Source organism: Thalassophryne amazonica, chromosome 3 (assembly GCF_902500255.1).
Source record: "Thalassophryne amazonica chromosome 3, fThaAma1.1, whole genome shotgun sequence".
Lineage (NCBI taxonomy): Eukaryota > Metazoa > Chordata > Actinopteri > Batrachoidiformes > Batrachoididae > Thalassophryne > Thalassophryne amazonica.
The window spans coordinates 75,214,770-75,240,038 of record NC_047105.1 but is presented as its reverse complement, the minus strand read 5'-3'; the positions used below and the strand labels follow the sequence as shown (position 1 = coordinate 75,240,038).

Below are 25,269 nucleotides of genomic sequence, written 5' to 3'. Positions count from 1 at the left end.
GTCTATCTTTGTTAGTTGGCTATGTACCACAGGCTTTTAAGGTGGCAGTAATTAAACCATTACTTAAAAAGCCATCACTTGACCCAGCTATCTTAGCTAATTATAGGCCAATCTCCAACCTTCCTTTTCTCTCAAAAATTCTTGAAAGGGTAGTTGTAAAACAGCTAACTGATCATCTGCACAGGAATGGTCTATTTGAATAGTTTCAGTCAGGTTTTAGATTTCATCACTGTACAGAAACAGCATTAGTGAAGGTTACAAATGATCTTCTTATGGCCTCGGACAGTGGACTCATCTCTGTGCTTGTTCTGTTAGACCTCAGTGCTGCTTTTGATACTGTTGACCATAAAATTTTATTACAGAGATTAGAGCATGCCATAGGTATTAAAGGCACTGCGCTGCGGTGGTTTGAATCATATTTGTCTAATAGATTACAATTTGTTCATGTAAATGGGGAATCTTCTTCACAGACTAAAGTTAATTATGGAGTTCCACAAGGTTCTGTGCTAGGACCAATTTTATTCACTTTATACATGCTTCCCTTAGGCAGTATTATTAGACGGTATTGCTTAAATTTTCATTGTTACGCAGATGATACCCAGCTTTATCTATCCATGAAGCCAGAGGACACACACCAATTAGCTAAACTGCAGGATTGTCTTACAGACATAAAGACATGGATGACCTCTAATTTCCTGCTTTTAAACTCAGATAAAACTGAAGTTATTGTACTTGGCCCCACAAATCTTAGAAACATAGTGTCTAACCAGATCCTTACTCTGGATGGCATTACCCTGACCTCTAGTAATACTGTGAGAAATCTTGGAGTCATTTTTGATCAGGATATGTCATTCAAAGCACATATTAAACAAATATGTAGGACTGCTTTTTTGCATTTACGCAATATCTCTAAAATTAGAAAGGTCTTGTCTCAGAGTGATGCTGAAAAACTAATTCATGCATTTATTTCCTCTAGGCTGGACTATTGTAATTCATTATTATCAGGTTGTCCTAAAAGTTCCCTAAAAAGCCTTCAGTTAATTCAAAATGCTGCAGCTAGAGTACTGACGGGGACTAGAAGGAGAGAGCATATCTCACCCATATTGGCCTCTCTTCATTGGCTTCCTGTTAATTCTAGAATAGAATTTAAAATTCTTCTTCTTACTTATAAGGTTTTGAATAATCAGGTCCCATCTTATCTTAGGGACCTCGTAGTACCATATCACCCCAATAGAGCACTTCGCTCTCAGACTGCAGGCTTACTTGTAGTTCCTAGGGTTTGTAACAGTAGAATGGGAGGCAGAGCCTTCAGCTTTCAGGCTCCTCTCCTGTGGAACCAGCTCCCAATTCAGATCAGGGAGACAGACACCCTCTCTACTTTTAAGATTAGGCTTAAAACTTTCCTTTTTGCTAAAGCTTATAGTTAGGGCTGGATCAGGTGACCCTGAACCATCCCTTAGTTATGCTGCTATAGACGTAGACTGCTGGGGGGTTCCCATCATGCACTGTTTCTTTCTCTTTTTGCTCTGTATGCACCACTCTGCATTTAATCATTAGTGATCGATCTCTGCTCCCCTCCACAGCATGTCTTTTTCCTGGTTCTCTCCCTCAGCCCCAACCAGTCCCAGCAGAAGACTGCCCCTCCCTGAGCCTGGTTCTGCTGGAGGTTTCTTCCTGTTAAAAGGGAGTTTTTCCTTCCCACTGTAGCCAAGTGCTTGCTCACAGGGGGTCGTTTTGACCGTTGGGGTTTTACATAATTATTGTATGGCCTTGCCTTACAATATAAAGCGCCTTGGGGCAACTGTTTGTTGTGATTTGCCGCTATATAAAAAAATTGATTGATTGATTGATTAATATATAAATTAAAAAAATTAGTTTGTAATACATTTGACTCTTTTATGACAACAAACGCTGAGCCATTAATTATTATACAGAAAACAAATGCACACAAACGTGCTGAGATGCCACCAGCTAAATGCTAATTTTAACATTGAAAACGCCATAGACATGCTAACACGTTAGCATCGGTCACGTTTTTAAGTTATAAAGTACATCTATCAACTGTTTCAGAAGACCATAACAGGTCGGTTTAACATAAAAAAAGGTAAATATTACTCAGACATATGCTCATTAGGGTTTTAGTGGGGAAAAATTACGATAAAAGCATAATAAAACAAAGAACCAAGGAAGCAGCAGATCGAAGCACTGCTTCATTGGTTCAAGATTCAAAGCAAAGCCGTGCTGCAGAATCGGTTGATTACATGGAAGAAATGAAACATTTGCGGTAAAACAAAGTTATGTAGCAACTGATCGATGACTAAATTATTTGACACCTATTTTAATGATCGATTTGAATCGATTATCTCGATTAGTTGTTTCAGCTCTACTAAACATCTCTCCTCTTTCTGTCAGATCTTGTTTGGGGTGTGTGTGTGTGTGTGTGTGGCAGTGTGCCGCCTGGGCTAAACCATTGTACAACTGTGCAGGGGTGGAAGGGCCGTCAGAGATCTTTCAATATTATTGTTAGAGCAGAATTATGTTTTGCATCATTTATACATTCATTTTAATCATATTCTTTTACAACATGAATTGTATTGACATTAAGAACATGCAACACAAAAATGTATTTAATGCCAGTTTTTTGTGCCTCCCCACCCCATGCTCTGGGCCCTGGCTACATACACTCCCACTCTGACCGACAGTGGATCTGGAAGGTATTCACAGCACTTCACTTTTTCCACATTTTGTTATGTTACAACCTTTTTCTGAAATGGAGTAAATTCTTTCTTTTTCCCCCTCAAATTTCTACTCACAATACCCCATAATGACAACATGAAAAAAGTGTTTTTTGTTTTTTTGGCTCAATACTTTGTTGATTCCCCTTTGGCAGCAGTTACAGCCTCAGGTCTTCTTGAATATGATGCCACAAGCTTGGTGCACCTATCTTTGGGCAGTTTTGCCCATTGCTCTTTGCAGCACCTTTCAAGCTCCATCAGGTTGGATGGGGAGCGTCTGTGCACAGCCATTTTCAGATCTCTCCAGAGATGTTCAGTAGGATTCTGGTCTGGGCTCTGGCTGGGCCACTCAAGGACATTTTCAGAGCACACAGACAGAACCCACTCAAACACAGGAAGAACATGCAAACTCTACACAGAAAGCACCAGGCTGGAAGTAAACCTGGGACCTTTTCCCTGTGAGCCAGCAGTGCCAACCACTAATCCACTCTGCTGCCTGTGATGTTTAATATGACCCCATTGCACTTTTGCAGCAAATACTTGAAAAATATATGATTTGACTTTAAAAATTATGCACAACTGAAGTTTTGGATCACCATATTCTTGAGGTATTCCCCAAACTGGCAATAAGACAAAGAGATTAATTAAATATTGTCAGAAAGTAATAAATATTCATGACATATTCACACGAGATGAAGTAAAGGATGCATTTCAACTTTATCAATACTTAATCTTTATTCCATGTGGCAATGAATTAGACCCTGAATAATTTGTCTGGAGTAAGTGGGACAGGAATAATTAATGTTGGGATACACAGAGCTGTGTTCATCATCACAGCACGGCCAGAGGAGATGTGAGCAGAGCAGAAAACTGGTGCCCAAAATGCTTTATGCATTTTAATGTAAAGGGCTTTAAATTTATGTGTAAAGAAAGGTTATGTAAATAAGATGGCTTTGCCTCTGCTTGGAGTTAGTCAGCCTTTTGAAAGCAGCCTGTTCATTTGTTTGGAGTGTGTTGTGTTAAAGCAGTGCTCTACATGGTGTCACGTTGAGCCTTTGATTTCAGCGTGTTATGCCACCGTTCTGGCAAGATTTAGAAAACGTGTTTTTGCAAATGTACAAAAACCACAGTTTCTGCACCATATAAGAACAGGTGGACATCATTTCTCAAATGCCACTCACACATGTCACTGTATCCATGAGAGACCATGTATTGTATAGAGACCCAAGCTGGAGGCTTCTGGAAAACGGAGTTGCCATAGCAACAGCAAGCCATGAAAGATGCCATTTGGTCTGTGGCGTGAAGCTGTTGATGCTGGGGGAAGGTTGGGAAGTTGGGCATGGGCCGTTGCCCAAAGATGTGGATGAAGGCGAGTGGAGGGTCTTAAAGTTAAAAAGTGTGTCCCCAGAGAGCAGAGAGACGGCACGGCCCCGCCCGGCCACAGCATGGACCACCAGCTCCAGTATGAACTGCGCACATCCAGTTCTAATGATGTGAACTCAGTAGTACATTAAGATGAATTTGTTTTTCACTGTTCACCCGCATGGCCGCATGGCGCAAAGCAACGCCGTGATGAAGCCTCACGGGACATGTTCTGGCACGTCCAGGCACATCCACAATTTCTTGGATAATCACTTGATGGAAAAATTGACAGCTGTCTGAACGCCATCTCAAAGCCGTCCTGTGACACCAAAACGGAGGTGGTTTTGTCTCGCTCCAGTAGCGAATCCATCGTGATGTGCGAAGCCTCCGCTCGGCTTTCCATGACAAAATCTCTTGTTAAAAGTGAAATCTGCCGGAAAATGGTTGATGTCCAGCTCTTGTGATAACCAGAGAAATGGCACACGATGGTCACGGATCCAGACAGCCATCCGTTTAGAAATGAAATGGTCGTTCAGCCTCTCGATGGCGGCTTCGGAGCACGGCGTGCCCCACAGCCGCTGGGGGCCGTCCTTAAAGCGACAGTAACACTCCTTATTCTCTACCAAGCCTGTAACATTTTCACAGAAAGCCAGATAAATTTTTCTAATGGTTTCCAGCTGCCAGTCTCTAACAGTTTCTGAAAAAATTCTGATGGAAAAAAAGCCCAAATCATTCCGCCATTTCCTGACAATGAAAATCCGCCGAGGGGGTGGACCACTCCTCACTCAAAGCCTGCTCACAGGCGAATGACGCAACCGACAGGCGTGGAAAAACTCACGCATGCGCACAAGGGTTCAAGCTTGTCTGACGCAATCACATGTGATTCAAATCCATATGGTTTTTGAAAAAAATAATAAGGTCGGATACTTTTCTAATAGACCTCGTACGTAAAAGTACCACCTCTCTACCTCATTTCAATATCAAGACACCCATGGGTGCACATATGAGCACATGGGGACATGGTCTTTAAAGATCGTGGGCACTGGGTGTGACAATGACAACTTGAGTCAGGTGGAAACTAGAAGTTGCAACTGCATTGCGTTGTGTGCCACTTTGTGTCAGGTGGACAATAGCAGCTTATGTTAAATTTCAGTGGACCAGCTGATCCTCAGAAACAAGCTCACATCTGAGACAGCGCCCACCTGGACACTAGGAAATGCATTTGATGAACTAAAATGACGTCCTTTGCTCACTTTGTGGTGTCATGATAAAGATGTATTGTTTCCTCCTTAACTCAAAGCCTGTTCACAGGCGAATGACGCAACCGACAGGCGTGAAAAAATTCATGCATGCGCACGAGGGTTCAAGCTTGTCTGACGCAAAAAGTTCTATTTTGGTCTCATCTGACCACATAACTTTCTCCCATGACTCCTCTGGATCATCCAAATGGTCATGGGCAAACTTAAGACGGGCCTGGACGTGTGCTGATTTAAGCAGGGGAACCTTCCGTGCCATGCATGATTTTAACCCATGATGTCTTAGTGTATTACCCACAGTAACCTTGGAAACAGTGGTGCCAGCTCTCTTCAGGTCATTGACCAGCTCCTCCCATGCAGTTCTGGGCTGATTTCTCACCTTAGAATCATTGCTACGCCACGAGGTCGGATCTTGAGCCCCAGTCCGAGGGAGATTGACAGTCATGTTTGGCTTCTTCCATTTTCTAATAACACTATGTAACACAATTTTTGTTCCTGGCTTCTAAGTGTTATATTTCAACTGCTTATGTCTAAAGTCTATGAAAAAATGACTACATTCAGCACAAACTTTGATTTTATTTATTTATTTATTTTTACGTTCTAGAAAGCTCTAAAAGTTTCTTGAAATTTCTAGATAATTCTGGAAACTTATAGAAAATTCTGGACAGTTCTAGCAGTTAAAGAATATTCTAGAAGACTACTCAGTAGTAGTGAAGGCGAATCGAGAATATTCTTGAAAACAGACAAATTTCAAAATATCATTGTTCTGATCACAGAAGCAAAGTTTCTGTTGACTAACAGCTATTTTCTATTTATTTAAGGCATAACAGGTTAGGAAAACACCCTGTGTACCCAGGAACAAAACAAAAATAAAAATTTGTTACATAGTGTAATTGCTCCAACAGTTGATCTTTTTTTCACCAAGCTGCTTGGTAATTGCCCCGTAGCCCTTTCCAGCCTTGTGGAGGTGTACAATCTTGCTTTGGTGTCTTTGGACAGCTCTTTGGTCTTAGCCATGTTAGTAGTTGGAGTCTTACTGATTGTGTGGGGTGGACAGGTGTCTTTATGCAGCTAACGACCTCAAATAGGTGCTTCTAATTTGGAATAATAAGTGGAGTGGAGGTAGACTTTTTAGAGGCGGACTAATAGGTCTTTGAGGGCCAGAATTTTTGCTGATTGGCAGGTGTTGAAATACTTATTTGCAGCAGTAACATGCAAATAAATTATTTAAAAAAAATCATACATTGTGATTCCTGGATTTTTTTTTTTTTTGGATTATGTCTCTCACAGTGGACATGCACCTAAGATGAAAATTTCAGACCCCTCCATGATTTCTAAGTGGGAGAACTTGCAAAATCGCAGGGTGTTCAAATACTTATTTTCCTCACTATATATATATATATATATATATATATATATATATATAAAATTTTACCAAAAGCTACTTTTTCTCATTGCATTTAACCCATCCTAATTACGAGGAGAACAAGCAAACTCCATACAGAAAGGGCAGGAAGCAATCCCATGACCTTCTGGCTGTGAGGCATTAGTGCTAACCACTAAGCCACCGTGCAGCAGAATTTTGAGGAAAAAAATTTTTTTTTTATCCATTTTAGAATAAGGCTGTAACATAACAAAATGTGGAAAAAGTGAAGCGCTGTGAATATTTTCCGAATAGGCTGTACATGAGAAGGTCACATTAATCTAGAGCTAATTGTTTGAAAAGTATATAAACACTGGTACAATCACCATGTTTATTCATTGTTTTTCATGACATTAAAAAAAAAAGTTGATTATGGTGAGCTGTTTCATATGTTAAATTTATGTGATGAATATCTGAAATGTATGAATGCCTTATCTGCTTTGGATTTTTTAAATAAATTTTTCATTTTTTTTTAACTGGGATCAATGAGTTGAATCAAGCAGATAGTTAATATGATGTATAATTTGATTTTAATTATCTATAATTTATATTCCAGGTATTCATTTCAGTTTTTGCAAGTCAAAATACCAATGAAAGCTATCCTTAAAGATCACAGTTTGAAAGATATCCTTAATGATCACAGTTTGTAATAATGTATCTTAAATAAGGTTTTAGATATTAGGTGATATTACACATACAATGTAATTAGAGTTAACTGGTTACAGTAAAAAAAAAACTAAATACAGTTTAGTTATTACGCTTCAGCCTCACAATATTTTAAGATCACATGAAGTGTGATCTTAAAATATTGTATTAGAGTTATCACACTTAACCCTTTCACACTTAAAAAAAAAAACAGTGTAATAGGGTTACTAGTTTGAATTTGAAGGTGTTACGGCCCTCCTTAAAAAAAAAAAAAACTTTTATTTTTTTGTTACATGAGGCTTATTTTAAAATTATTTGAGAAAAGCACCTTTCCTTATACACAAGACTGTAGATTTCACACTAAAATCAATGAAGAAAACAAGCAATTAGAGATTTCTGACTTCTGCCAATCCGGTTTCAGATCACCTCCAGAATTCAGTGGAGTCTGCCATGGCCTAATATCTGTCTGTGGTGAAAATCTGGTGCAAATCCATGAAGTAGTTTTGATGTAATCCTTCAAAGCCTATATAAAGTGAAATCTTGATCCAATATCCGGGTCCAGATCACCTCCAAAATTTGGTGGAATCTTCCATGCCCTAATACAAGGGCGTAGGTTTGGACTCAGCTTTGGTAGGGACAATACCACCCCCTCCCCTGGCCCCCCTGCCCACCACCACCACCCCTAACCCACTCATCAATCAATCAATCAATCAATTTTATTTATATAGCGCCAAATCACAACAAACAGTTGCCCCAAGGTGCTTTATATTGTAAGGCAAAAGCCATACAATAATTACGTAAAAACCCCAACGGTCAAAACGACCCCCTGTGAGCAAGCACTTGGCGACAGTGGGAAGGAAAAACTACCTTTTAACAGGAAGAAACCTCCAGCAGAACCAGGCTCAGGGAGGGGCAGTCTTCTGCTGGGACTGGTTGGGGCTGAGGGAGAGAACCAGGAAAAAGACATGCTGTGGAGGGGAGCAGAGATCAATCACTAATGATTAAATGCAGAGTGGTGCATACAGAGCAAAAAGAGAAAGAAACACTCAGTGCATCATGGGAACCCCCCAGCAGTCCAAGTCTATACCAGCATAACTAAGGGATGGTTCAGGGTCACCTGATCCAGCCCTAACTACAAGCTTTAGCAAAAAGGAAAGTTTTAAGCCTAATCTTAAAAGTAGAGAGGGTGTCTGTCTCCCTGATCCGAATTGGGAGCTGGTTCCACAGGAGAGGAGCCTGAAAGCTGAAGGCTCTGCCTCCCATTCTACTCTTACAAACCCTAGGAACTACAAGTAAGCCTGCAGTCTGAGAGCGAAGCACTCTATTGGGGTGATATGGTACTATGAGGTCCCTAAGATAAGATGGGACCTGATTATTCAAAACCTTATAAGTAAGAAGACGAATTTTAAATTCTATTCTAGAATTAACAGGAAGCCAATGAAGAGAGGCCAATATGGGAGAGATATGCTCTCTCCTTCTAGTCCCCGTTAGTACTCTAGCTGCAGCATTTTGAATTAACTGAAGGCTTTTCAGGGAACTTTTAGGACAACCTGATAATAATGAATTACAATAGTCCAGCCTAGAGAAAATAAATGCATGAATTAGTTTTTCAGCATCACTCTGAGACAAGACCTTTCTAATTTTAGAGATATTGCGTAAATGCAAAAAAGCAGTCCTACATATTTGTTTAATATGCGCTTTGAATGACATATCCTGATCAAAAATGACTCCAAGATTTCTCACAGTATTACTAGAGGTCAGGGTAATGCCATCCAGAGTAAGGATCTGGTTAGACACCATGTTTCTAAGATTTGTGGGGCCAAGTACAATAACTTCAGTTTTATCTGAGTTTAAAAGCAGGAAATTAGAGGTCATCCATGTCTTTATGTCTGTAAGACAATCCTGCAGTTTAGCTAATTGGTGTGTGTCCTCTGGCTTCATGGATAGATAAAGCTGGGTATCATCTGCGTAATAATGAAAATTTAAGCAATGCCGTCTAATAATACTGCCTAAGGGAAGCATGTATAAAGTGAATAAAACTGGTCCTAGCACAGAACCTTGTGGAACTCCATAATTAACCTTAGTCTGTGAAGAAGATTCCCCATTTACATGAACAAATTGTAATCTATTAGATAAATATGATTCAAACCACCGCAGCGCAGTGCCTTTAATACCTATGGCATGCTCTAATCTCTGTAATAAAATTTTATGGTCAACAGTATCAAAAGCAGCACTGAGGTCTAACAGAACAAGCACAGAGATGAGTCCACTGTCTGAGGCCATAAGAAGATCATTTGTAACCTTCACTAATGCTGTTTCTGTACTATGATGAATTCTAAAACCTGACTGAAACTCTTCAAATAGACCATTCCTCTGCAGATGATCAGTTAGCTGTTTTACAACTACCCTTTCAAGAATTTTTGAGAGAAAAGGAAGGTTGGAGATTGGCCTATAATTAGCTAAGATAGCTGGGTCAAGTGATGGCTTTTTAAGTAATGGTTTAATTACTGCCACCTTAAAAGCCTGTGGTACATAGCCAACTAACAAAGATAGATTGATCATATTTAAGATCGAAGCATTAAATAATGGTAGGGCTTCCTTGAGCAGCCTGGTAGGAATGGGGTCTAATAGACATGTTGATGGTTTGGATGAAGTAACTAATGAAAATAACTCAGACAGAACAATCTGAGAGAATACTCATACCATTAGATGCACAAGTACAGCATAATACATAACACATGACGACATAATGCTGAATAATTTAACACTTTATTTACAATATTAAGTGTGTAGGCAAACAAACAAATAGCTTAAATAACAAAATTGCACCCAAAATCACGAATCTATTCTATAGGCCTACACCTGAGAGAACAAGACAACAACAAAAAAAAATACTTGTGGAGCTAAAAAAAAAAAAAAAAGTTTTTGTAACCAAGATGTATAATCTATTCTCTTCATCAATAATGCAGTTGTAGGTATCTGGCAACCTAATTTGCCAAAAAAAAAGGGATTTCCAATGATATATATGGTGTATTACAGTAAACGTAAGCCTGTGATGTCATAACGCAGAGGAAAAACACAGAAGTTTCACACTAGTGCGCCGCTGATTCTCATTACCGTAAGTTCTCATGTAAGCCCTCATTCTGAAAAATTTCAACACTGACAGCAAGCCAAGAACCCGTGGTTTCCAACAGTATGCTATATGTTGCATATATTACGGTAAAGTGCGTTCGGTGACTTTTGAAACGAGGGAAAAGTATGAAAAAGAGCGCAAAAGTGACAGAAAAGTACAGAGACAGACAGCAAACATAAATGTAGTAATTTTTGAGGAAAAGGCAGGGTGTTAGTGTCATGTGTGTGTGCGTGTTTGTGTGGGTGTACAGTTTATTTTAAGTGTGGCGCACAGCATTGTTGGCAAGCCCCCCCGCCCTTCTTGTTTTTCTGCACCGGAGCCACCCATCCTCTGCGCTCCGGGACCTCCCACTTTACAAATTAAGCACTGCCTGCCACCACGAGATGCGCTTTGTTTACGTCCATGTGAGAAGAACGTGAGCCAATGAAATTGCAACATGGGTAACCCTGTCATTCTGGCACGTCGAAAACACAAAACGTGACGACTAAAATTATAGTATCGAGTTCGCAAAAAAATAGTGAATGATTTTGTTATATAACAAAATGCTAAATATTGGTAGGGACTATTTTAATAATATTGTGTGTATGTTAACAAGAACCTAAACAATTTATAAATACATTAAGACAGTAAATGAACATAAAAATGTATGTAATCAACAGGAAATAAAAGGGTTGACTTCTTCCTCTAAAAACTGTTGAGGTCTAAGGTTCTAAAAACATTCTGGACTCACACGCCATGTCAAGTCATTATAGAAATACTGCACAATTTATTACCACTCTTGAAAAATGTCAGCTACCTATTTTATAAACACTACCCAATTTAGGGCCTGTGGATCCCCACCGACTACGCACTAGTTATGTATTTGGGTTCATACAAAAAAGCAGATTCATGAGTCAGAGTGTAAAACTGAATAAATTAAACTTTACATCAGGTCAGAGGCGTGTAAACAGCTTGAAAGCAGGCAGGATGCAAAGAGAACACGGCAGTAATTAAACTCAGGCAGCAGCCCAAATCAAAACATGCAAGAAGTAATCGCTGTGATGTTCTGCACAAAGCAACAGAAATAATCTGGCAGGGAGGCCAGTGAGTGTCGGGAGTGTACGATTGGGGTTAATGAGTGAAACGAGGACAGGTGTGCCGACAGCAGTGGGTTCAGGCGGTGGGGTGAAGTCGGCCTGAGGGCACTCTGGGAATGTCAGCATCTCAACCAACATGACAGGCTACAGATTGCACGAAATAAAGTAAGGAACTACGATTACGCAGATCCACGTGAAGGAGTGCAGTCATAACCTCAGAATTAATTAGATTTATTACACAGTTAAACTATAGCTGCACTGCAGTAATTTTCACACAGACACACCATTAACACGTTTATATACAGGTAACGTTTTCTGTGCCAACTTCAAAATTAAACTCAAATAAAATGAGGGAAAAGGACAATAATTCAGCTGCTGAACTGACTGCTGAAAGTAATAAATACAGCAGCACAGCAGGAGGATCGTTATGACTACAGTTAACCAATGAACTACATCATTCAGCTGTAATTTTGCAACTATTTCTCATCACGACACATGGAACACAATATGTGAGTCATTCAGTTGTCACTGCCAGTGTGATGAATTTGATCACTTAAAAAAAAAGAAGCAACAAATCAGACACAGAGGTTTTCAGATTTGAATCTGCAATAAATTACAGCCAGTAAATGTCATAATATAAATGCTATAACAGCATGGAAAAGGTGCACTGAAGGAAAGCTTTATATACAGTTGTGCTCAAAAGTTTCATACCCTGGCAGTATATATATATATATATATATATATATATATATATATATATATATAATGTGTGTGTGGCCATTTTTTCAGAGATTATGAATAACACAACACAAAAACTTTTTTTTCACTCATGGTTAGTGGTTGGATGAAGCCATTTATTGTCAAACAACTGTGTTTACTCTTTTTAAAATATAATGACAACACAAACTACCCAAGTGAACCTGATCAAAAGTTTACATACCCCTGTTATTAATACTGTGTATTGCCCCCTTTAACATCAATGACAGCTTGGAGTCTTTTGTGGTAGTTGTGGACGAGGCTCTCTGATGGTAAAGCTGCCACTGAATATGTTTCGGACTTTATTTACATCAATTACAAAGAAATGCAAACAGTATGGCACTCCATGGTAAATCTGTGTAGAGTAGACAGTTCTCAAAAACTGAGTGTCTGTGCAAGAAGAGTGAGGAAAGCCACCAAGACACCCAGACAACCCAGAAGAAGTTACAGGCTTATGAGGCTGTGATTGGAGAAATTGTGCACAGTGCAAATTTTGCATTTTGTATCACCAGTTATACAGCTTTATGATGAAGTGGTACAGAGGAGGATTTTCTTAATAAGACCTGAAAGTTTAGCTACAAATTGTCAGAAATTACATCTGAGATGCAAGCCTGGATTTGATCTGTTTTGGTGAAAGAAAATCCTCCTCAGGCTCTACTCCACCATGAAGCTAAGAGTGGTGATGTAAAATGCAAAATTTGCACTGTGCACAGTCTCTCCAATCACAGCCACATAAGCCTATAACATCTTATGTGGGTTGTCTGGGTGTCTTGGAAAAGAGGAATTTTAGCATAAAACTATTAGAATCAGAATCAGAACTGAATTTATTGCAAAGTAATTTATTATATACAAGGAATTTGATTTGGTGTCATTGGTGCATAAACAACAATAAAAAGAAAAGGAAAAAATACTTCTGTAAGAAATAAAGTCAAAGTCAAAGAAGAAGACACAGAAGACTGAAATTGCGTTTCCGCAAACTCCAAATGTGCAGTAACAGAGGCTAAATTAGACATACAACTAAATATAAAGTGGACATGAGACATCACTAGGATATAAAATCCAAATAAATATCAGTAACAGAACAACAGTCAACACAACATATAGACAACAGTGAGCATACATTTCCAAGACTGTCACAGTGTTTCAGAATGTAGTCAGTTGAGGTGTGTTGCTGGAGTGCAATAGTACTGAGTACAACAATATAGGTGCAATGTGGCAAAAGTGCAGAGTGCAGAGTAGCAGCATGGAGATGAATAAGTTTGTAAACATTTTTTTGTGCAAATGAATGTGCGTAAAAGTAGTTTGGTCTTTAGTGTGTGTGTGTGGTGGGGGGTATGCTCTTGCTTTTGGGAGTGAGTTTAGCAGTCTGATGGCCTGTGGGAAAAGGCTGTTGCTGAGTCTGGTGGTCCTGCAGCGCATACTGCTGTAGCGCTTGCCAGATGGTAGGAGGGTAAACAGTTTGTGTGAGGGGTTGGTAGGGTCTTTGATGATATTGATGGCTCTTCTGTGGCAGTGGGATGGGTACAGGTCCTGTGTGGATGGTTGGGCTGACCTTGTGATCTTCTCTACTGTTCTCACCACTCTCTGTAGCACTTTCTGGTCAACAACATGGCAGCTGCCATACCAGACTGAGAGACTGCTGGTGAGGATGCGCTAAATGGCACCCCTGTAGAAGGTGGTGAGTGCTGAAGTGGGGGAGACTGGCTCTCCTCGTCCTGCGTAGGAAGTGGAGGCGTTGCTGTGCTTTCTTGACAAGGGAGGTGGTGTTGGTTGCCCATGTCAGGTCATCAGTGATGTGCACCCGCAGGAACTTGGTGCTTTTCACTGATTCCACAGCACTGCCATTGATGGTGAGAGGTATGTGAGGCTTGTGATTCTTCCTGAAGTCCACAGTTATTTCCTTTGTTTTGTTGACATTGAGGTGCAGGTTGTTGATGTCACACCAGTTGATGAGATGGTGTACCTCCTCTCTGTAGGCTGAGTCATCATCGTTGCTGATGAGACCCAGTCAAATAGACAAATAAGCAAAGCTACGTTCACTGTCAAATAAATATAACGAAGTGGAATGGGGCTGTGCAAAGGCATGCAGCTGCAGCTGTACAGTATCTTTCAGTGCAGGGATGATCAGTCTGTACTTTGTGGGAGTGGGGGGGGGCAAGGTATTAACAAATTAAGATGTAAAGATAAACAGAACTGATTCTGTACAATATGAGTCCTTAGAGTACGTCTGCAGGTTAACAATGTGTTTTGTGTGAGGTAAATATTTCCTCCTAAAACCAGCCGCAGACAGCATTTTGGCGTGCACGGCTCTGACCGCTGTGGCCTGTCTGTATGCATGCAGTGTGGAGGTTTGGACTCAGCTCACCGCATTCTGCAGTATCCACAAGTCTGGCCCACAGTCAATGCTGTCTCCTGTAAAGGAGCACTGCAACATTTTGTGAAGCAGATTTGTAGATATGTGCAGAATTACAGAAGAGCAACAGTATAATTGCCGTCTTCAGTGCTTTGTAGATCCATGGAGGAGGAAAGAGACATTTACCTATTTGTCTTTCTTTTTTTTTTTTTTACTTGAGTCATATATTGAACACGTGTGCAAGTAGAGCACAAGACAAGGATTGACTGATGTGTGCAGTGTGGAGACCTTGTTGTTCACCTGAAGCAGGGAAGGATTTCCACAACCAACAGAGTAAGTCTGGTGGGAAAATTCCTTATTTGCACAAGTAACGTGCCCTTTAGCAGTTCCCATCAACCCCAAATGCGTGAGTGAAGCTGTTGGGCAACAGATGTGCACATCCTAAATCCAACACACTGAGGATTCTCAGATGTTGCCTGCACCAGCAACCAATATTTAGTGTGTTAGGGAGCAACTACTGATTCCTCTTATTTTTTCTTCAGCTTTCCAGCCATGCTGTAAAATGTGAAAAACAGAGTAATTATGTTCCTTTTGGGCAACTTTAGCAACATGGTGGCATCCATGAGGGGGACATGTTCCCAGATTGATATGAAGGAATCATTCAAGGCTTAGTTGTCTAAATTTTTAGAGGTTATTAATTATACACAATGAACGGATTATGAATGCTGCGTTCCATTTCTGCTAATAAACTGCACCAAATCCTACACACGAGTTTTAAACTAGAACAAACTCTCCAAATCAAAATTCAAATATACACTTGAAAACAACTGCTGTGCAATAAGAAATGGATGACACTGCTAAAGTTCTTGCTAACAATGAATGCTCCCACAGTTCACGTACACTCAACAAAAATATAAACGGTTTTCTGATGTCAATCTTGTGGATCGAGTGGCCCATGGTGGCAGTGGGGTTATGGTATGGGCAGACGTCTGTTATGGACGAAGAACACAGGTGCATTTTATTGATGGCATTTTGAATGCACAGAGATACCGTGACGAGATCCTGAGGCCGATTGTTGTGCCATACTTCCAAGAACATCACCTCATGTTGCAGCAGGATAATGCACGGCCCTGTGTTGCAAGGATCTGTACACAATTCTTGGAAGCTGAAAATGTCCCAGTTCTTGCATGGCCGGCATACTCACCGGACATGTCACCCATTGAGCATGTTTGGGATGCTCTGGACCGGCGTATACGACAGCGTGTACCAGTTCCTGCCAATATCCAGCAACTTCGCACAGCCATTGAAGAGGAGTGGACCAACATTCCACAGGCCACAATTGACAACCTGATCAACTCTATGCGAAGGAGATGTGTTGCACTGCATGAGACAAATGGTGGTCACACCATATACTGACTGGTATTCCCCCCCCCCCCCCCCCAATAAAACAAAACTGCACCTTTCAGAGTGGCCTTTTATTGTGGACAGTCTAAGGCACACCTGTGCACTAATCATGGTGTCTAATCAGCATCTTGATATGGCACACCTGTGAGGTGGGATGGATTATCTCAGCAAAGGAGAAGTGCTCACTATCACAGATTTAGACTGGTTTGTGAACAATATTTGAGGGAAATGGTGATATTGTGTATGTGGAAAAAGTTTTAGATCTTTGAGTTCATCTCATACAAAATCGGAGCAAAACCAAAAGTGTTGCGTTTATATTTTTGTTGAGTATAAGTGTAAAATACTTGCAATTTACCATATTTTCACCATAGCACAATATGTTCACATAACAGCTTTTATTTATTGTTATATTTGCACCTAAAGTTGCATTCTAGAGTCGTCTTGTGGTTTTCATTTGTTTTTGAGGATGGCGGTTATTTCTTGCTTTTGAAATAGAAGTATAAAGTTCTGTTGTGTGAAATCTGCTGTTTGTGTAGCATTTGTGAATATTTATAGACATTTAATGCAAAACAGCCTCACTTAAAGAAGTTAACATAATTTTTTTTCTGAAAATAATTGTGATGAACGCATACAGTGCATCCAGAAAGTATTCGCGTAGCTTCATATTCCAAAATGGATGAAATTCATGCTTTTACTCAAAATTCTACACACAATACCCCATAATGATGATGTGAAAAAAGTTGGGGGGTTTTCTAGGTTTTTACAAATTTATTAAAGAAGAGGAAGAAATCATATGTCCATAAGTATTCACAGCCTTTGCCATTAAGCTCAAAATTGAGCTCAGGTGCATCCTGTTTTCACTGATCATCCTTGAGATATTTCGACAGCTTAATTGGAGTCCACCTGCGGTAAATTCAGTTGATTGGACATGATTTGGAAAGGCACACACCTGTCTACATATAAGGTCCCACAGTTGACAGTGCATGTAAGAGCACAAACCAAGCATGAAGTCAGAGGAATTGCATGTAGACCTCTGAGACAGGATTGTCTTGAGGCACAAATCTGGAGAAGGGTACAGAAACATTTCTGCTGCTTTGAAGGTCCCAATGAGCACTGTGGCCTTCATCATCCATAAATGGAAGAGGTTTGGATCCACCAGGACTCTTCCTAGAGCTGGCCACCCATCTAAACTGAGTGATCGGGGGAGAAGGGCCTTAGTCAGGATGGTGACCAAGAACCTGATGGTCTCTCTGACAGAGCTCCAGCATTCCTCTGTGGAGAGAGGAGAACCTTACAGAAGGACAATCATCTCTGCAGCAATCCACCAATCAGGTCTGTATGGTAGAGTGGCCAGACGGAAGCCACTCAGTAAAAGGCACATGGCAGCCCACCTGGAGTTTGTCAAAAGGCACCTGAAGGACTCTGACCATGAGAAACAAAATTCACTGTTCTGATGAGACTAAGATTGAACTCTTTGGCATGAATCCCAGGTGTCATGTTTTGAGGAAACCAGGCACCATCCCTACAATGATGCATGGTGGTGGCAGCATCATGCTGTGGGGATGTTTTTCAACAGCAGGAACTGGGAGACTAGTCAGGATTGAGGGAAAGAGGAATGCAGCAATGTACAGAGACATCCTGGATGAAAACCTACTCGAGAGTGCTCTTGACCTCAGACTGGGGTGACGGTTCATCTTCAGCAGGACAATGACCCTAAACACACAGCCAAGATATCAAAGTAGTGGCCTCAGGACAACTCTGTGAATGTCCTTGAGTGGCCCAGCAAGAGCCCAGACCGACACACACGCACACGTGTGATACACACGCACACCACGTGTTGCTTTTTGCAACTCCACACTTGTGGGGGCACTTAGACAAATTTCACAGCCGGCTAGACAGTGGTCATCTGCTCGCTGTTTTCATGCTACCAGCACAAATGACCACACATTTTCTAAATGTCCAGCGAGCTGTGTTGGATGTTCGTGTGTGTCGACACCTGCCGCGAGAGGGATCGAATAGGCTGTCTTTCGGCCGCTGTTGTGCATGAATAGTTGTAGCGATTGGTGTATGAGGCATTGCAGGCAGCTCTGAATTTTCACTAATGGCATGCAATTCGTCCGTGTGATAGTCGTCTTCAATCGTGTTATGTGTGAAGTGGCCCTTATAAGTATCTGGAAAGTCAGTTCTTTGTTAAAAGTGGAAAATTAAGGCAGCATTTGATTCTGTAAAGATATGCCTGTTGCCAAATTCACTACAACAACAAACAAAAAAATGTGGAAAAAAGAGAAGCGCTGTGAATACTTTCTGGATGCACTGTATGTGGAGTGAGATACACAGTGATATTGTACTTGTATTGAAAGTGTACACTGTACCTCTTTAAAATGCATACAAATTAAGTGAGCACCCTGAATAATTGTCATATAAAAATGTAACTTAGAGTTAATGTGTTTTACCATAAAAGGATTACACCAAATAAACAAAAATCAATCTGCTATTTTAGACATGTAATTATTTTTATATTCAGGATTTTTAAGCAAACTGGTGAATAATTGTGCTGTGCTCTGCCGGTGGAATGCAGAAAATTGTGTGCACAGCTGTCTATGTGCATTCCAAAGGGTAAGCCCACCATAATTATTATTTTCCTTAAATACTGTGGATGGAACAATGATTAAATTTATGAAATAAGAGATTTTTTGTAACTGTCAGCACATGAACATGGTCATTTGGTTCATTTACTGTGCTTCAAAATGGTGAAATTGTCATCTTATCTTAGGGACCTCATAGTACCATATCACCCCAATAGAGCGCTTTGCTCTCAGACTGCAGGCTTACTTGTAGTTCCTAGGGTTTGTAAGAGTAGAATGGGAGGCAGAGCCTTCAGCTTTCAGGCTCCTCTCCTGTGGAACCAGCTCCCAATTCAGATCAGGGAGACAGACACCCTCTCTACTTTTAAGATTAGGCTTAAAACTTTCCTTTTTGCTAAAGCTTACGAGGGCTGTCAATAAAGTATAGGTCCTTTTTATTTTTTTCAAAAACTATATGGATTTCATTCATATGTTTTTACGTCAGACATGCGTGAACCCTCGTGCGCATGCGTGAGTTTTTCCACGCCTGTCGGTGACGTCATCCGCCTGTGAACACTCCTTGTGGGAGGAGTCATCCAGCCCGTCGTCGGAATTCATTTGTCTGAGAAGTTGCTGAGAGACTGGCGCTTTGTTTGATCAAAATTTTTTCTAAACCTGTGAGACACATTGAAGTGGACACGGTTCGAAAAATTAAGCTGGTTTTCAGTGAAAATTTTAACGGCTGATGAGAGATTTTGAGGTGATACTGTCGCTTTAAGGACTTCCCACGGTGCGAGACGTCGCGCAGCACTCCCAGGCGCCGTCGTCAGCCTGTTTCAAGCTGAAAACCTCCACATTTCAGGCTCTGTTGATCCAGGACGTCGTGAGAGAACAGAAAAGTTTCAGAAGAAGTCGGTTTCAGCATTTTATCCGGATATTCCACTGTTAAAGGAGATTTTTTTAATGAAAGACGTGCGGACGGGTCCGCGCGTCGGGACGCAGCCGGTGCGGTGGCACACGAAAAACACCTCCGTGTTGATAACCATTTGTAAAATCCAGGCGGCTTTTGATGGCTTTCAGTGGAGTGAGTATATGAGAAATTGTTTAACAGCTGGACATGTTCCAACTTGTCCTTAAGGCTTCCAACAGAGGTGTTTTTCCTGTGGCGGAGCATCGCGGCGGCTGCGAGCCGACACTGCAATCCGTCCGCACGTCTTTCATTAAAAAAAAATCTCCTTTAACAGTGGAATATCCGGATAAAATGCTGAAACAGACTTCTTCTGAAACTTCTCTGTTCTCTCACGACGTCCTGGATCAACAGAGCCTGAAATGTGGAGGTTTTCAGCTTGAAACAGGCTGACGACGGCGCCTGAGAGCGCTGCACGACGTCTCGCACCGTGGGAAGTCCTTAAAGCGACAGTATCACCTCAAAATCTCTCATCAGCCGTTAAAATTTTCACTGAAAACCAGCTTAATTTTTCGAACCGTGTCCACTTCGATGTGTCTCACAGGTTTAGAAAAAATTTTGATCAAACAAAGCGCCAGTCTCTCAGCAACTTCTCAGACAAAGGAATTCCGACGAGGGGCTGGACGACTCCTCCCACAAGGAGTGCTCACAGGCGAATGATGTCACGGACAGGCGTGGAAAAACTCACGCATGCGCACGAGGGTTCAAGCATGTCTGACGTAAAAACATATGAATGAAATCCATAGTTTTTGAAAAAAATAAAAAGGACCTATACTTTATTGACAGACCTCGTATAGTTAGGGCTGGATCAGGTGACCCTGAACCATCCTTTAGTTATGCTGCTATAGACTTAGACTGCTGGGGGGTTCCCATGATGCACTGAGTGTTTCTTTCTCTTTTTGCTCTGTATGCACCACTCTGCATTTAATCATTAGTGATTGATCTCTGCTCCCCTCCACAGCATGTCTTTTTCCTGGTTCTCTCCCTCAGCCCCAACCAGTCCCAGCAGAAGACTGCCCCTGCCTGACCCTGGTTCTGCTGGAGGTTTCTTCCTGTTAAAAGGGAGTTTTTCCTTCCCACTGTTGCCAAGTGCTTGCTCACAGGGGGTCGTTTTGACCGTTGGGGTTTTTCCGTAATTATTGTATGGCCTTGCCTTACAATATAAAGGGCCATGGGGCAACTGTTTGTTGTGATTTGGCGCTATATAAATAAAATTGATTTGAAATTGTCTTGAAACACAGTAAATCAAGTTGCTTCAGAAAATAATTTAGTCTTACAAAATTCTTAAAATCATAGATCAGCCTCTTTTGTCAGAAACCTGTTCTTTTAAAAGACTAAAGGAAACGATTGCCTCATGAAATGTTTGTTTTTTTTTTTTAAGCAGTACAGTGGTGACTTCTAGTGAATGGTGAAGGACCAGTCTGCCCCTCAAAAACATATCTTGTTGCCTAATAAGTAATTTATCCATATTTCAATGCTAATTATACATTTGAGTTTGCTTGCTGTCTTTTTCTTCATTTTCTGATTCAGCTGTGTACACGAGCAGTCAGGAATGGACCATCAGCCAAATGGTACAAGAGCTTCACCTGGTAAGCATTACCAACCCCATCTTCCACCTGGAGGAAAGCAGCACACAGCGCAAGTGTCATTGCTACTTTCCAGTCAGTGTAATTGTCATTTTCATGCTTCTGTGCCAACATTTTTCAAATAGTGTATTTGCTTGTACTCGTGTATGCTCATGGCCATTTTGGTCTTACAGTGACATATGGCCATGTGCAGTTTTGGAGAATTACAATCGTGAGACAGTGGAAAGTGATAAAAACCCAGTTTAAAGTCAACTACACAGTTTTCCTGCTATTTATACAGTGCAGTATTCATGTACACCTTACATTGGCCAATTCACCATGCACATACATCCTGGTGGACAAATGTCAAAACTGAATAGAAAACAAAAGAAAAAATGTAATCACTAATGGAGAAATAAAAAAGTCACCTTACTGCTTCACCTCAGGGAGCTTTGGTCGCTCTCTGTTCATACACTTTGAATTATTGTGCACCAATTTGTTAACTCACCAGAAAACCTCTTGCATGCTCTCTAAATGGCAGCATTGTTATGGATAAGACGCAGATTGAGGAGCGGTCCAGTATCTGACTGAACCCAACATGAAATAATCAGAAGCAGTTCCAAAAAGAAAACATTTATTTTTCTCCCTTTGTGCTATACATGAAATACTAAATAATTTAAGTTCTGGTGAGGTGAAAAGGCGGCGCGCTCTCTCAGCGTCTCAGTCGGAGTCCGAACGTTCAGGACTCAGGAGTTCCGCCAACACCCCCAACCCCCCCCCACCCAGGTGACTTTCCCAGACTGTACTCTGTCGTGTGCTGACAACGTTTGCCTCTCACCCTCGTCCTCCTTCACAGGCGTGATGTCAGACTCTGAAACGGCCCTCAGCGTCCCCACACGGTCGTATTCTCCGGCAATCTTATCCAACTCACTGCTGGTTTAAATGTAGTTCTTCATCACTACATTGGTACCAGCTGGAAGTCCTCAGATCTGCACGTGAACATCACAGGTGTCGTGGATTGTCCTGATAGAGAGCCGCACGAGAATGCAACAGGTGCAGCCAATCATCGTAACAGAGGAGAGAGACTCTTCTGCAGCACATTTTCCTCAGAGAACAGCCCCAAATCACCTGGGAAGGAAAATAAACACAAAACAACCCAACCTTGTCCAGCCAAACCCCCCCCCCTTCAACGGGAAGCCTCCCGGCGACCGCACAAACCAGACCCAAAAGCCACCCCACACATCAAAGGCCAAACCAGGAGGAGGTCAGAGATCACAGCAGGCAGCAAAGCTGGGAGATGCGGCAGAAAGGCTGGCCGGCATCAAAACAAAAAAAAATCATCCCAAAACAACCCCAAACAAAAACAAAACAAAAAAAAGGCCCCCAGCATCCACCCCAGATAGTACCACAAACATACCCCAGGGAAGCACACCGGGGTAAACACAAAAGAAAAACACAATACCCAACCCAACCCCCCCCCCCCCCCCAGAGGACCGTCCCATCAAACCCTGGGGAGGAACAAAAAACACACAAACCCAAAAACCCCAACAAAAACCCCCCAACACACTAGAACACAGGTCAAAGGAAAAAACAAACAATGCCCTCCCCTAACATGTGGAGCCCGACTTCCCCCAGGGGACCTCATCGTCAACCCCAGGAGCAACGACCACGACAGGAGCCATCCAGGAATCCCCAGGCATACATGGGAGCCTTAACGTCCCCCAGAGGACCGTCCCATCAAACCCCAGGAGACACCCCCACAACCCAGGAACCCCACCCCAGCCCAACACGGCCGGTCGGCCCCACAGTCAACCTCCCCCCAGAGGACCATCCCATCAAACCCCGGGGGGAAACAGGAGGAAACAAAAACCCCAAACCCCCAGGGATTTCCAAAAACCACCCCAAGAGCAAACAAAAACTACAGAAAGCCCCATTGACCTCCCCAGCACCCCGAAAGACCCTCCAGGTCCGTCGGGAAAAACGTTGTGGCAATCGGCACAGGACTACTAACCCGGAGAAGCCAATAGGAAAAACACAACCCAGCTCCACCCCCAAGGGCAGGGGAAAACCGGCAAGACGGCCGGTGTCGACCCCCCGACTATACTCCAGCCTACCGGGAGGGGTGGGCAGCGGAAAAGGTGTACGGCACTGATCGGCCCCACCGCTCCGACTGGAGTATATCCCCACTGCCCGACACCTCAGCAATGCCAATGGCGAACGGTCAGAGGCACGCTGAGGCTGGAGAGGAACCGGGAAACAACTAAATCTAAGAAAAGAGCCCTGGACCCCCCCCCCCCCCCCCCCCAGGTGCAGAGGTCCTCATGGGAATGCCCAGCAACCAACCTGCACCTCCTCACAACACCAAAGACGAACGGCCAGAAGTGTGTGAGGCTGGGGTTAGGGGACAGAGAAATAAAAAACAACAAAATAAAACGACCCATTCCGCTAACAAAAATTAAATAACTATAAACAATAAAAAAAAAAAAAACACACGCTTACCTGAGTCCAAACGAACTCCGACCAGCCAGCCTGTTCACCCCACCAGAACTACCTCAAGTGCTATACACAAAACCTGGTTTACAAAAACTCCCATTTATCCCACAAAAATGTCCATAAAACACCTGGAGCCATGTTATGATGCTGTCTCCTGACGCTCGTTTAACCGGGGAAATATGGCTGTTCTGACCCTTTCAAGTTGCATTGGCTCGTCCACTAGAGGAGCTAGAGGTCCCGTCGGAGGAGTCTCAGAGGAACGAAGAAGAGGCGGTCCGGACTTGTGTCGGGGAAAACCCCGAGACAAAACACCCCGCTCGGACACTCGCCCTCTCTCTCGTCCACGCTCCTTAATCCGATCGTCTAGACGAATAACCACGGATATTAACTCATCTAAATCCTTCGGTTCGTCACGGACGGCTAGCTCATCTTTCAGGGAGTCATTCAACCCGTCTACAAACACCCCCCTCAAAGCAGCAGCATTCCAACCAGACTGAGCGGAAAAGACTCGAAAATCCACAGAATAATCAGCTGCGCTTCGTCGCCCCTGTCGGAGGTTCAGCAATCGTTGAACCACGGCATTTGTTTTCATCTCCAGGTGCTTCTGGACTTTCACCTGAAATGGAACTGCTTCTGCCGCTGGGTCCATATTGGTTTGGCCGGAGAATTCTGTTATGGATAAGACGCAGATTGAGGAGCGGTCCAGTATCTGACTGAACCCAGCATGAAATAATCAGAAGCAGTTCCAAAAAGAAAACATTTATTTTTCTCCCTTTGTGCTATACATGAAATACTAAATAATTTAAGTTCTGGTGAGGTGAAAAGGCGGCGCGCTCTCTCAGCGTCTCAGTCGGAGTCCGAACGTTCAGGACTCAGGAGTTCCGCCAACACCCCCCCCCCCCCCCCCCCCCCCCAGGTGACTTTCCCAGACTGTACTCTGTCGTGTGCTGACAACCTTTGCCTCTCACCCTCGTCCTCCTTCACAGGCGCGATGTCAGACTCTGAAACGGCCCTCAGCGTCCCCACACGGTCGTATTCTCCGGCAATCTTATCCAACTCACTGCTGGTTTAAATGTAGTTCTTCATCACTACATTGGTACCAGCTGGAAGTCCTCAGATCTGCACGTGAACATCACAGGTGTCGTGGATTGTCCTGATAGAGAGCCGCACGAGAATGCAACAGGTGCAGCCAATCATCGTAACAGAGGAGAGAGACTCTTCTGCAGCACATTTTCCTCAGAGAACAGCCCCAAATCACCTGGGAAGGAAAATAAACACAAAACAACCCAACCTTGTCCAGCCAAACCCCCCCAACACACAACAAGCATGCTAATTTCCAGCTCACCTAAGTCTCTGAAAGGGAATGGCACATGACAATCTGATTGATATAGCTCATGTTATGCCAAAAACATGGTTGTAACTAGAAGCAGTCAGAGTGCAAACCTCCGCCAAGGCCATGGGGTCACTGACGCCATAACATCTACACGCCGTGGAATCATTGAACCTAAAAAAGTCTAACAATGATGTTTGCTCAGTC

At 42.3% G+C, this 25,269-nt stretch overlaps 1 protein-coding gene across 2 annotated transcripts in view; it reads left to right on the top strand.

Annotated features, from left to right (window-relative positions):
• Positions 1 to 25,269, top strand: part of LOC117507064 (arf-GAP with GTPase, ANK repeat and PH domain-containing protein 1-like) — a 70,893-nt gene that overhangs the window by 8,211 nt on the left and 37,413 nt on the right. For both annotated transcript variants that reach the window (XM_034166819.1, XM_034166817.1), the window contains exon 3: positions 21,205 to 21,263. In XM_034166819.1, coding sequence (XP_034022710.1) covers positions 21,205 to 21,263 — 59 coding nt within the window. The remainder of the gene's footprint in view (positions 1 to 21,204; positions 21,264 to 25,269) is intronic.